At 31.5% G+C, this 14479-nt stretch overlaps 1 protein-coding gene and 1 pseudogene across 3 annotated transcripts; one reads left to right on the top strand and one right to left on the bottom strand.

Annotated features, from left to right (window-relative positions):
* Window positions 1-5301: 5301 nt before the first annotated feature.
* Window positions 5302-7050, bottom strand: LOC21410238 (very-long-chain 3-oxoacyl-CoA reductase 1). 3 transcript variants are annotated; one of them, XM_024168248.1, is made up of 4 exons: window positions 6932-7050; window positions 6248-6798; window positions 6067-6136; window positions 5302-5604 (listed from the first exon to the last, which is right to left on the bottom strand). In XM_024168248.1, the coding sequence occupies exons 1-4, from the start codon at window positions 6968-6970 to the stop codon at window positions 5335-5337; spliced, it is 930 nt and encodes a 309-aa protein (XP_024024016.1). In that variant the 5' UTR covers window positions 6971-7050; the 3' UTR covers window positions 5302-5334. The 3 variants fall into 3 exon arrangements, with proteins under 3 accessions (XP_024024016.1, XP_024024017.1, XP_010100318.1); XM_024168249.1 differs by having other exon boundaries at window positions 6248-6787; window positions 6932-6963; XM_010102016.2 differs by having other exon boundaries at window positions 6248-6974.
* Window positions 7051-8829: 1779 nt separating this feature from the next.
* On the top strand, window positions 8830-13123 carry LOC21410237 (annotated as a pseudogene).
* The last annotated feature ends 1356 nt before the right edge of the window (window positions 13124-14479 follow it).

Genomic DNA, 14479 nt, shown 5'->3' with positions numbered 1-14479 from the left:
GATTACATTTATCTTATGTTCCATTATCATACCATCGGAAAAATACTATTCGTATCATTACAAATAGTAAACCATTAGATAACACAGAGTAGTCCAATGGCTGAGTGCTCATTTTTTCCAATCCACTGATAATGCATAAGAGGATATCATTGACTCTTTATAGGAGCTATGGATTCCACTATCTATGAATAACGAATCTATGCATACACGAGTCATACCCCCAATGTACCGGCAAGCGTACCTTTACATAATGTCAGGATGTCTCCCTTTAGTACATCAAAGGATACAAGTCAAGTATACAGGTTCATCATCCATCTCAGGATTAAGATGACAACATATAATTAGTCAAAAGTGAATTGTTTTATTCAAACAGAATTATTAATTAAAACAATTCAACTTTGGTCCGATCCAATATAGATTTCACCATTAGAAACTATATCAATGTCTCCACCCATGGAGTCCCACCTCCGACGACCAAGACAAGCCATCTCCGTTAGGAAGTAGACAACATAACAATCTTAACATGAATAAAGCGCCTAACTTTATTCCCTCGATTGTGGATCATAAGATTTAGACTATCATCTTTAGATTCTTGTCTTCCGCATGTTCTTCACATTACATGCATGACCTAAAGATTTAGAATGACAGTCTCAGACTTTCAGTTTGCTTATCATACATTCAACTATTATGAACATAAAGAGGACAATACATAGATATATAAAATAAATAAATCTTTATTAATAGTCAAAATATCTCAAAGAATATTGTTACATTTATTCCTAAGGGCATAAACGCTAACACCCGATGTGTGATTCTCCGTATGAATTCCCTATTGACAAGTGATTAAATCATAAAATAAGGAGAATTTTATAATAAGGCGTGAAAAAATTCTATAATGATAGAACATAATTCTGATCCATTAAAATCACATAACATTAAATATTTTCATAATGATAGAGCATAATTTTGATCCATTAAAATCACATAACATTAAAAAATATATATAAATATATGATAATTTAATAGAATTTGATGAAGTCTTTATAATTTATAACTGTGCCACATGTATATGTGTGTGTATATATTTTATTAGCAAAGTGTGTAAAATTATCTTTTTGTTTTTCTAATTAGACAAAATTTACCTCTAAGTTAGATTTAGTGAAAATAATTAACCATACAAAAAGAATCAAATGTGAGTATCCACATTTGAAAATATTGAACAGACAAAAAATTTGTGAGTATCAAAAAGAAAAAAATTTGAAAAAACCAATTAAATGTGGATGGCAGGATGTGCATTAGCATTTGAGAGAAATCACATTCTTTAAACAAACAATAGCTTTTTAGGTTATAAACGGAAATAGTAGGAAATATGCCAGTATGAAAAGCTTAATAAAGTATATATGTTAATTTTTAGTTATAAAAATTAATAGGCCATAACTTGTCAAGTTATGGTTCATAATCAGATAAGTTATGGACAAACTTGTCAAGTTATGGTTCATAGTCAGATAAGTTATGGACAAAAACCGTGAACTATGGATAATAACTTGTCAAGTTATGGTTCATAACCAGACAAGTTATGGACAAAAACAGTAATTTGGCCTATTTATTAACTTATGTGTACTATTAGCCTATTAATTTTAATTCATCTCAAATCTTGATCTATTTCTCTCTTTCTCTCTATTATAAATTGATTTGCTAACCGCAAGGATCTGTTAGAGTAAAACTAGTCAGTCCATAGCAATCGACAAAGTTGTCAGTACTCTTTTCCAATCGTCCTCCATAGTAATTTCATTTGATTTTTCTTTTCGAAAAATATGCTCCACGAAGTACGTAGCTAAAATTATTAGTTAGAAACTTAAAATATATAGTTTTCTAAATAAAGAAATACATAAATGAAGAGGAAATGAAGAGGGCTATATATATATATATATATATATATATATATATGTATATAAGGAAGCCAAAATACTATCCGATTTAAGCGGTTATCGTTGGTAGAACAGAAAAAGAACAATACATGCACTTAGATAATTCACATAAAAAAATAAAAAAAAATCTGCTTAAATCACTAAGTAGCTTTCTTTACGTGATAAGAAACTTGCATCAGGAATCTCATGAAACTCTTACAATTTGAGGAAGTGTCTATTTCTTGGAATGCAATCATCATTACTAATGGTTTTAAATTAGTTAAGCGGTTGTCGTTGGTAAAACAGTAACGAAATAATAGATGCACTTAGAAAGGAAAAGGAAAATGAAAAAAAATTCTGCTTAAATCACTAAGCAGCTTCCTTTACATGACAAGGAATTGAATGGCAAAATGGCCTTCTTTCATTTTTACCGTGGCGCTTATTGTAACAAGATGCACAATGTGAAAAGCGAATTCGTTTTGTAAAATAAAAGTTTTTTGAAAAGTAATTTTTGCAAATAAGTTGTATGCTCATGGATTAATAAGTTCCTATTTGAAAGGATGCAACTTCTTACCCTTATAACAGTTTTTACCACACTAAAGGCCCGTTTAGTTCGTTGATTCGAGTTGAGATGTGACTTTATGTGAGAACTTGTTACTGTAGTAAAAAAGTTATATGTGACTGTTTGTGAGAGCTTTTTATTATAGTAAAACTCGAATTCTAAACTTATATCGGTGAAATGAACGGAGCATAATATTGTTATAATGAGGTCCTAAAGCACAAGGAGAGCAATAAAAGTCCTCAGACGGCCCAATTTAAACTTGTTCAATATGTTCAATTGCAACTTTATTAGGTAATCGCATTTTAATATGCTCACTTTCTTTCTCTCTCTCTAAACTAAAAGCAAGGGTTAGGGATTGAGTGGACTTAGATCCATAGTCGAAACTAATTAACCAGATTTTCTTCATTTCATATCTAAGACTTAACATAATAAAAGGCGAGTATTGATAAAATACAAAATTATCGGTGTAGTTTCCCCTTTTTAGACGGCTTAGATCCTTGTTGTTGTTGTTGTTTTTTATCATCCAATGGATGAAAAACGAGAAGTTAACTTCATCTTTGAGAATATTCAGCAAAAGAAACTTTAATCACGTTCACGTTAATCACCATGTATGCGTTACTTTTGTGTGTATTGTATTGAAATTTTGTCAACAGTATGTTATTTGATTTTGACAACAATAAATGCAAATGACCAGAAAGAACAACATAAGAACTCCTTGAACCTAATGTTATGTCTACGCGTGTCTTTAAGAAAAATAATATGTTTTTCTTCCCCTTTTTTTAGGAATTTTTTTCATAAACATTAACTCCACAATTTTTTTATTTTTTGATAATTATTAACTCCACAAGTTGAGCCCGTTTAGTTAGAAGATTCGTTCTCTGATTCGAATCATGGTTCATGGTTCGTTACAGTATTTTCTCTCACAAAAAACACACGTAAATAAAAAATAATTCTAATCTCATAGTTTTAATCCGTGAACTAAACGGGCTCAACCAACTTTCAGCTGCCTTTTCGAGCAAATGTTAAATTAGTTAAATTAGTCAATTTAGACAAGTTGTTGCGTATTAAACTTAGCTGAATCCTGATTTCTTGGAAGATATTTCAGACAATTGTAAGCAACAAGGACAACCACCTTGAATTATCAGCTATTAAAAAACAAATTCATTTCCAGTCAGAAATTGTCTAAATTGTCTGAAAAGAATATTTTATGGTGTCTACTGTCTACTAACGTATCATGGATGGCGTTACCTACTTTTTAAAGACTGATCTTAACAACTTTAAGATTTATTTCTAATTTTACTTTAACCTCTGACATTTAAAATGCTTCACAATTAGTCCCTAACCTATTATTCTTTCCGTTGTTGTCTTTTTATTATTTTGGTATTAAATATTTGATGGAATTATAATTAGAGATCAATAGTGGAAACGTTTAAAATTTATGAACTATTTATAAAAGTTAAATCTTATTTGTTATTTGTTTTAGTCTCTAAATTTTAATAAACATTTCTAATTTTGACTTAAAATTTTGACAAATTTCGTTAAATATTTAATACCTAATTAAAAAAATTGAAACTGAAACACCATAATAAATTAAGAACTAATTGTTAGATATTTTAAAAATTAAAAATCAAAGTAGGATTGAAGATGAGTATCGGGATCATTCGTGGGATTATCCGTAGGCAAAGGCAACTACCAAACGAGGAGGACAACTTTCCTGGGCCTTTCTGAGCTTGAGACCCCAAAAGAGCCTTGAAGCCTTTTATGGATCTATAAGGATGTTTAGTTAGAGGATTCAAACCATGATTTGAATTATAATTTATAATTTGTTACAGTATTTTTTTCTCATAAAAAATACACATAAATTAAAAATAATTATAATCACATAATTCTAATTCATGAACCAAACATCTTTTAAATGTCCCAGCCACGTACCTGTATGTCTTAAAAAGCTGGCCCTCTTTATGCTAATCTCTCTCTCCATTATTTTATTTATATTTTTTTTAATAGTTGAGAGAACAACAACAGAGTTCTTTTAATTTATTACCAACAAAAAAAAAAAACTAAGAGAAATCACGTGCTTCAAACAAACAAAAGCTTTATATCATCTTGTTTGGTTCGGTGATTTAAATTTTATTGATTTAAATTTTTTAATTTGAATATAAAAATTTAAACTGTGTAGTTTAAATTATAGTTTGAATTGACATTTAGATGTATAGTTAAAGTTTTAATTTGAATAGAAAATAAAATTTGAATTTGTTTTTAGTAAGTATGAAAAGTAGAGAGAGTTGACACTTTTTATTGTTTAAAAATAATTTGAACGGTTGAACTTATGGGGGAGCTAAACTTTAAGTTGGGCCGTTTAGCTCAATTCAAACGAAAAATATAATTCAAATTGTATGCTTACCAACGCTAATTCAAACTGTACTCACTGTTCAAACTGAATTAAATTGAACTACATTAGTGAAACAAACGGAGCCAGTTTAAATTGTGTTCGCTTCAGTCCCCACATATATCATATGCCTGACTAGTACTACTGTCTGATCTGCTAATTAAGAGTCCATTTGGTACCTAGATTTGTTCTCTGATTCGAATCATGATTCATGATTCGCTACAATATTTTTTCTCACAAAAAATATACATAGATCGAAAATGATTCTAATCACATGGTTTGAATCCATGAACCAAACGCCACTTAAGAGATTCAAAAGACAAGCAAAACATCATGTAATTAACTGTAATTAACTGCTTAAGTTTTTGTTGAGATTGATCAACAGTTTACAGTACCAAACCATTCAACGCACTCAAAATAGGATATATATATATATAGCCGTGCGTATTTAGCATTAATATACAACTGTGTAGTTTTTACTGCTGCTGAAACTTTTTGATTTTCTGAGATTCCTTAAGTTTTGCTCTCTTACTCATCCCAAGAAAGTAGGAAAACAGGCACCAGTTGAGTAACGCATCAGGCAACAGATCTGATATGAACCATTGCACAGAGTGAAACCAATAAGGCGCGCAGACAATTTCATAGCCTATGCTTCTTACGCTTGCTCTGCTATATGCTTCTGGCGATGGGATGAAGAAGGATTTTGCTTTTAGCTTTGTCATCTTTGTCGCCACAAATAGTGGAATCTGCATAGTACTCAATAACATTTATTATATGATGCATCAAACGTTAAAGTCTCAATTATTTATATGAAAGAAATAAGAGAGAAAATATTTTCTTTTCCTCAAAAAGTTGGTACTTGTATTGGTACCAGTATTATTTATTACTTTTCCTAAAAACAAAATTATGCAACTTTTTTCACCATGCCCAAAAAAAAAAAAATAATGAAAATGCATTATTTCAATTTTTTAATTATACTCTAATATCTGTCGCCTGGCTAATATTATTGAAATAAACAATTCCAGATCTCTTTTATATACAAGTTCTTTTCCAAACTTGAGGATATATATCACTAATTGCTTCTCTATTTGAAAGATTAATGCTTTGACATAATAATTAGTTGACAGATGAACTGCAGCCATTTTTCTATTAATTTCAAGACCCAAGTTCAAGAAACTAGTGAACATAAACAAGAATAATTAATTAACCTGACACTGGATGTCAATTCCGCTTTGCTTGTACTCTACACTCGTGCTTCTTGAGAACATGGCGAGGTATCTGTATATTAAGAATATTTGAAACAACATTCAAAACAAAATTCTTTAAAAAAAATCATAATAAAAAAAAAATCCAAAAACGAAGAATCAAAATTAAACAAATTATACATACGCTTTGGAAGCAGCATAAACGGTAACTAGAGGGTAAGAAGGAGCAACAGCAGAAGAGGCAGAGCCAATGTTGACAATGGCACCTTTCTTCTTCTCGAGCATTCTCGGAAGAACTGACCACGTGATCCACGTGGGCGCTTCCATGTTCACCTTCATGATACTCTCCATCAAATCCGAATCAACCTCGTCAAAGAACCTCGCATAAGGGTACGCTAATCCCGCGTTGTTAATCACAACTCCGACGTCTAATCCTCTCGTTTCGTCGTCTATAACTCGAGCTATTTCCTCAGCATTAGACTTGGCCAAATCAATGACAACCGTCTTCACTTGGACGACTTGATCACGTCGTATTTCCGCGGAAGTGGCTTCGAGTTTCGAAGGGTTTCGACCTACCAAAACAAGGTTGAGGCCCTTTGAGGCAAGCTCAAAGGCGATGGCTTTGCCAATTCCGGCTGTGGGGCCAGTTATCATAGCCCATGAGCCGTATTCCTTGAGATTCTTTGGGGGTCTCAAGAACATGATCCATACCCACCTCACAAAACTGATCAACAACTTCAAAAGAGAGATCAAACCTAGAGCGCTTACAGCAAATATTATGCCAAAACTTTCAAACTCCATATATATAGCAGAGATTTTAACAAGAAAATTGGGTTAAAATTGATAATTATATGTGTATACTCTTTACCTTAATGGTGAAGCAAGATGTCGTGATTTTTGGAAGCATTATATGGACGTTGGGATGTCCATCGAAAGAAAAAAGATCACAAGTTTTGTGTGCATCAGAAGAAGTACATTTCAAAAGAAAATGACTGAACAGAAGTTAGAGAATTAACGGCAGTTTGTTTTTGGTTATATAGCAGCAAAATGTCTCCTACCTATTAATTGGCTGCGTCGCGTGAATTTTGTGTAGAGTGCATTTCACACTCTTTAACAATCCAATTACATGCAAGCATTGAATAGAAACGGCAAATTATGTGGTCCGGGTGGTTGTTTGGGAAGATCTAATTTATGGTGGGCGAGGGCGTAAAAGTAAAAGACTAAATGAAAGTGTGGGATTCACTCAAAAAGAAAAAAAAAAAGAAAAGAAAAAAGTGTGGGACGACAACAATTTTAATAGTAAAGCAGGATAATATTGGAATTAGCATAAAATTCAACCACTAAGGCATTTTTTTTTTTTTGCCTGAAATTCAACCACTGAGTTGAGCAAATGCCACGAATGGTAAGATTGGGATTATCATGAGAAAACGCAAGATTAGCAGGGTTGAAGGGGGTTCAGTTTAGCAGAGTTAAAAAAATGGAAATTACCTCACAGCTGTTCAATGAAGGTTCAAGTAATGTTTAAGCAAGATTAAGATTAAACAAATTAACAAAGGTAATAGAAGGTTCATTGAAGTTGGATGCATATTTTGAGTGATCAAGCCTAGTAGCCTACTCTCATTTAGGCTTACGTATTATATGAATGGTAAGCGGAAGATTTGATAATGTTGTATTAGGTTTTTCGCAGCCCCATTCATTTTACCTCACAGCTGTTCAATGAAGGTTCAAGTAATGTTTAAGCAAGATTAAGATTAAAGCTCCGTTCATTTTATCGATTCGAGTTTAAAATTTGAGTTTTGTTACAGTAAAAAGCTCTCAGAAACAGTCACATTTAACTTTTTTATTACAGTAAAAAGCTCTCACATAAAATCACATCTCAACTCGAATTAAAAACTCAAATCAGCGAACTAAACGGACAATTTATCTCTAAATATTTCTTACTACATGCATACCAAATTATTTTGGATTAATTTTATAAATACCCTTGAAGTATTTTATTTTGTTTCAAATGTCTCCTGATTTTTTTAAACAATTTAAAACGCCCTAATTTATAACAAAAGGATCAAAATACTCTTTTGGATTAATTTTATAAATGCTCCTGAAGTATTTTATTTTCTTTTTAAGTGTCTCATGATTTTTTTAAACAGTTTAAAACACCCTAATTTATAACAAACGGATTAAAATACTCTTTTCATTTCTTTCATCTATAGTCTAAATAGATTTTTGACGTGGCATACTATTAAATATTCATTACTGGTGTTAAATTTCAATTAAATCAATAAAACTACTTAATATTAAAAAATGATAAAGAATAATAAAAAAATGTGACGAAAGAAATTTTAAAAATTAAATAACTCGATTTTTTTTCCCCCAAAAATCATCAAAAAGCTCATAGGAAAAATCCAATTTTCACCTCTCGAAGGGCATACCGAACTAATCAGAAACTCATATCAGACTCGAAACACCTTCAAAACATCCAATTTTCAGATTTTTTTTTCCCTTGAAAAGCAACATATCCAATATCATTTAAACAACTCAAAATTTAGAGAAAAACCCAAGCTTTAAAAGAAAACCCAGATCTGTATATCTATATACGTATATACAAAAAGATCAAATCTCATTCAAACATTCAAAGAAGATCCATTGTAAACAAGGCCCACTAAATTCCAATAATCCTTGAGCGACCGTTGTGCATCCGCTCTACTTAAATCATTTTTAGTCATTCTTCTTTGTCCAACTCTCTTTCCCACAAACATAAATCTTCTCATGGAATCACATTGCTTCACATATGTTGTCATCACTCTTCTTATATCACTCTCAGTGAGGTTGGCGGAGACAAGTACTCCATGTGAATTTCCGGCCATATTTAACTTCGGCGATTCGAACTCCGACACCAGTGGTTTGACTGCAATATATGCATATAACCCTCCTCCTAATGGCGAATCATATTTCCACAAACCTGCTGGCCGCTACTGTGATGGCCGTCTTGTCATTGATTTCATAGGCACATTTCCTCTCTCATAACTTTGGTATGTGTGATATTTCGATATATTCATTTCACCGATTTGAGTTTAAAATTTGAGTTTTGTTATAGTAAAAAATTCTCAGAAATAGTTACATATAATTTTTTTTATTACAGTAAAAAATTTTCATAAAAAGTCACATCTCAATTCGAGTTAAAAACTTGAATTAGCAAACTAAACGTGTTTTTTTTTCCTTACAATGACATGAGAGAGAAGGGAGAGATTAGTTAAGTTCTCTTATCGAGCATGTCATATTTCTCAACTTGAGTAGTTTCTTTCTTTTCTTGCTCTCTCTCTCTCTTACCCTGAAAATGTTGCCATATTTATAAACGTGGAAGTAATATCCGTTTGGTTTATGGATTAGAACTATAAGATTAGAATTATTTTTTATTTACGTGTGTTTTTTGTGAGAGAAAATACTGTAACGAACCATGAATCATGATTTGAATCAGAGAACGAATCTTTCAACCAAACGGGAGATAAAGATTAACCAGTACGTAAAGTTTCTGTTAGAACTCTGTGACTCATAAATTATCAAAAACGGAAAAAAGGACGGGAAGATTTCAGAGATTAGAAAGCTTGAACGATCACACAGGCAATTATATATAGTTTTCTCCTTCGAACTAAGGTCATGAAAGCTAGTTCTATCATAGGAAAAATTGAACAATTATTTGAGGTACTACTTGAGTACTGTTGGAACTACTTAGAATCTTGTACACTACCGACTGTGTCAAAGAAAATTAGGAAGAAAAAAAGAATAGAGAGAGAAAAAAGAAGCTCTACACATCTTGACATTTATTTCTTGATACAATCTTGAAACCATTATTTTATTAACATGACATTTAACCATGGAAGCAATCTCATTTGGGTAAAAGCTGTAGAAAAGTTTCTCTTTTAACATCATATCCTCACCAGCATCCACCAACCCCTTGGTTCCACTTTACACTTTAGTGCAGTGCAGCATGCTAGTTTCTACTTTCTAGATAGTAATAAGAAAGCAACGTTGGCTTCAATAATTCAAAAGCTATCCTCCTAGTTTTAGAAAGTTTTTATAAGGATTAATTACAAAACTTCCTTTTGAATTATACCTTTATAACATTTTGCCTTCTCATCTTTAAAACGTAATATTCGTTCATTCTTAATAATGAAATGTTAATCAAAAAAAAAAAAAAAACATATCCGTTGGGTTTTTAACTGAAATTGACATTTAATTTATTATTTTGAAGACATTTAAGGTTTAAATTTAATTTGAATTTAAACTAATTTAAATATTTTAAAAAATATCATAAATTTTTTTATTCAATAAAAAAAGATTCATAAAATTTTTAACGTACGTTCAATCAACAATAGATGTATCATAATTTAAAGTTTAATTTTAAATTAGTTTTAAATTCAAACTAAATTTTTTGTTACGTTCAATCAACCTAATAGAATGAGTTTTTTTGTTAACATTTCATTGTTCAGGAAGAACATATGTTACGTTTTAAAAATTGGGGGGTAAAGTGTTACAAGGAGTATAGTTCATGGGAAAATTTTCTATTAATCCTTTTTATAATGAATCAAAAGGAAACAGAAAATATAAAATCAAAGGTGTGCTACAATTAACCATGTATATAGAGTAAGGAAACAAGTGAAAACCGAGTTAAAAAGATTCTATCTGAACTAATTTTGATCGTACCATGCAACGCATTTTCAGGTGTTATTTGATGGTTAAAAAAAAATCTGAACATTTATTATTATTATTATTGTTGGGTGTCACCTAATAAAAACAGCTCAAATTTCATCGTTCAAAATCAATTTGTCCATCATCCCAACGCCTAAAAAATTTCTAGCATGATATCTCCAACAAAGCTTGGTCGTTTTATCGCATCAAGTATTACTACAATATTTGCTCCATTTTATCACCACTCCATTTAACAAATTTTTTTCCTCTATAATGATTTGGCGGCTGAGAGCTTTAAATTTCCATATTTGACAGTAGATCTCAAACTACTTGTCAAAGAGGTGAAACATTTTTCTCATGTTTTTTTCATCTTTAAGTACTAATTCTTTATGAAGGTAATTAGCAAAACTCAATGGGTCAAAGATATGTAAAACTCAATATTGTAGGTGGAGTTTTTGAAAAGCTTTTGCCAAAGGCTGAAGTTTTCTCTCGCGCTTTGTACACATTTGACATTGGTCAGAACGATTTAACTGCTGGTTACTTCTTCAACATGACCACGGGCGAAGTTAAAGCATATGTACCTGAGCTACTAAATCAGTTCAAAACAATTGTTAAGGTTAGCTAGTGATGGGATCAAAAACAAATATTTGTGAACAACTTTTTCTTTTGCATATTATGGTCCCCAATTCTAGCTCCTTAATCTTGTGATTTTGCAGAATGTGTATGGCCAAGGAGGTAGATACTTTTGGATACACAACACTGGTCCCTTATGTTGATGTTTATTCAGTAAAGTACTTCCTCTTTAGCCAGCCAAAGAAGCATGGTATGTATATTCTCTATCTTCCACCAAACAAAAAAGTTTCTTTTAGGCACTATTATGTGTCATCGCATAATAGATGTAATGTAATAGTTAAGATGTCTTTCTTTTTCGCATCTTAAGATGTGTTCAAGATTCGATACTCTATAATTCCACTTTGAGGTCTCCGCTAGACCAATAAACTGTGTAACATTGAGCTTTCAATGGCAGGAGTATAAATTGAACGCGTTTTTTTTAGGAAATCCCAAAATTTCTAAAAAAATGAAGAAGATAGTGGCGGGATGGCACTAATAATGCTCGTTTATGTTTAGAAAACAAAGGACAGGTATATAATATTAAAAAATTTTGAGGGGATCAGGGGACACATTAGCTAATTTTTTTGTATGTGCAAAAACAATGGCAGGGTTTGAACAACCACTAAGAACATGTTGTGGTCATGGCGGGAATTACAACTACAACGTGAGCACGGGGTGTGGTTTGAAGATGAAAGTGAATGGAAAAGAGATTTTAGTGGGAAAGGTTTGTAAGGATCCCTCTGTTTGGATAAACTGGGATGGATATCATTTCACTGCAATTATTGTAATATTATTTTCTTTCCTGGTTAGTCCCGTTGACTCATATAATCTCCTCTATATATATATAATTTTTTTTTTTTAAGTAGAAAACCCAAAATTAACAGGGTTGAAGGGGGTTCAAGCAGAGTTAAAAAATAGAAATTACCTCAGAGGTGTTCAATGAAGGTTGAAGTTGTAACGAACTTGCTGAATTGGCCGTCATTGTAACTAACTTTAACATATGCTTTCTGAAACTCCCAAATTTGAGAGATTTTTTTTTTTAAAAATGCTACCTAGAATGCTACAGCTTTTTTTTTTTTAAATGTTGTATGAATGCTGTAGCATTTTATTTTTAAAATGCTATATAGAATGCTGTAGTATTTTCTTTAAAATACTGTATAGAATGTTGTAGCATTCTGAGCATAAGTTTCTTTCTCTTAAAGAACTATATCATTCTTTTAAAAACTTACTGTAACGACATAAATTCTGGTGTCCACTTTTTGAACATAGCAAAGTGTTTATACTTCAAAAACAATTTCTTTTCTAAAGCATGAATTTACACATAGTTATATTTTTGCTTCTCAAAATCCTGCTAGCTTACACAAACTTAACAATCGTACTGCAAACTTTCAAAACACAAGTGCATAGACATATTCAACAAAAATCTTTTTAAAACCTTAAACTGTTGCGGAAATAACTGCGTGCGGTATCCATTCCCCAACCTCTACTCCGCTCGTCTGCTACCTCGCCATCAGTCCATCAAACATTATGTGCATGTTGCTTACCTATAGTATAAATACTCTGAAATGAGCTTTCGCTCAGCAAGTAGGAACTATTACTCAAAAAATAACTGAAAGTTCACATGAAAGATATGCATGAGTTGATTATGCTGATTTATGATGTCTTATTAAAGTTTTATTGTATGTGTTTTACTATTTGAACTTATCTTACTTTCTGATAGGCCCGAGTGCTCATACCACTTGCCGCAATCATCGATATGTGAGGGTTTGTAACGTCCCCAACGACACCGTGATTATAAACTGAACTGAATGCCTCCCTCTCAGAGGACTTTATTATTATTTTTTTCTTCTCCCTTGCAGAGCCTGAGTTACCTCACTCTCAGAGGCTGGTATGACACTCAACTGAGATTATTCTTATAAGTTCCTCTTGACTTATCTGTGTATGCAAAATGACATAGCATAGCATACTGTAACATGGAATGTACTCAAACACATATAATTCATGTGCACTGCTTAAGTTTATGCAATATAACATAGCATAGCATAGCATACATAACATTAAATGTGCTCAAACACATATAATTCATGTGTACTATTCATTTTAAAATCTATTTATACTGTAGGCGAGATTCCTACTTACCTGTTTTCAGGAAGTGGAATCCTCTATTCGCCAAAGAGTCTGTTCTCTTCCTTTCTTGCTTCTGAGAATGAACACCCATTAAGGGTGTGAGATTAACTATCACTTGCTATTCTATTTTAGCAAGGTTGAAAGAAAGTCTAACTTCTGTATTTATGGCTCACTTTATCTTTTCCTATCTTAAGGATTGTAAAACCTTTTTTCTAATTTAAATATTAGGTTTATTGAATCCTGATTACCTTACTTTTTATCAGTAAAGTCTGAAATTGACATACTTTCCTAAGATTATACTTCGAGTTCTTTAGCGAACTCCTCTGTTCAACACCAAAATTGTTTTAACAGTTATGTAGTATTTTTTTCTAAGAAAATAGTTTAAAACTTCTATTTAGAACTAAAACTAAGTTTAAACTCAAATTCTAGAGCTAAAACTAGGTTTAATTTCAAATTCTCAAACTAAATTTCAGCGGAGTTCGTCTTATTTTCTGTGTTTCCTGTTACTATTAAAATTGCTTATTTTCTGAGTTTCGCCAATGGTATCTATGATTTAGTCAAGCATCATTTTAGGTGTTAAAGACTAGTGTTGACTCAATTACTTAGTTAGGAATTCCTAATGTTACTAAGAACTTTAGAGATGATAATGGAAAAGGTATGTGAAAGCATAAAGCTTATTTCGTAGACAAAGCATGAACAAGCATCATAAACAAAATGGTAAGTTTATGAGGATTACAACGTGGCTGCTTGTGTTTAAACTAAAAACTGTAATTATTTGATAATTTTTAAGGGTTAACCTTGTTAGAACTTTAAAGTATAGCCGCAAGAATCACCTCAAACAGACAGTCATATCTCTAGTTATGCATTTTTAAAGTTAAGCATGATTTTTAAAAATTCTGCAGAAAAAAGCCACGTTTTGATATGGTATAATATATTTTTAGAGATCTTAATAAGCCCAAAACAAAGCTTGTGATGTCATTAGAAAGTCCTA

This window comes from Morus notabilis, unplaced genomic scaffold (assembly GCF_000414095.1).
Source record: "Morus notabilis unplaced genomic scaffold, ASM41409v2 Scaffold99, whole genome shotgun sequence".
Lineage (NCBI taxonomy): Eukaryota > Viridiplantae > Streptophyta > Magnoliopsida > Rosales > Moraceae > Morus > Morus notabilis.
The sequence above is the reverse complement of the archived record's forward strand: the minus strand, read 5'-3'. Positions and strand labels throughout refer to the sequence as shown.

Bases quoted from the DNA above. Each gene is read 5' to 3' on its own strand.
- LOC21410238 (XM_010102016.2), bottom strand. From the start codon at position 6,864: ATGGAGTTTGAAAGTTTTGGCATAATATTTGCTGTAAGCGCTCTAGGT. The intron at 6,137-6,247 runs GTATGTATAATT...CTTAATATACAG, and splicing joins GTTTATGCTGCTTCCAAAGC to ATACCTCGCCATGTTCTCAA. The intron at 5,605-6,066 runs GTTAATTAATTA...AGTACTATGCAG, and splicing joins GAATTGACATCCAGTGTCAG to ATTCCACTATTTGTGGCGAC.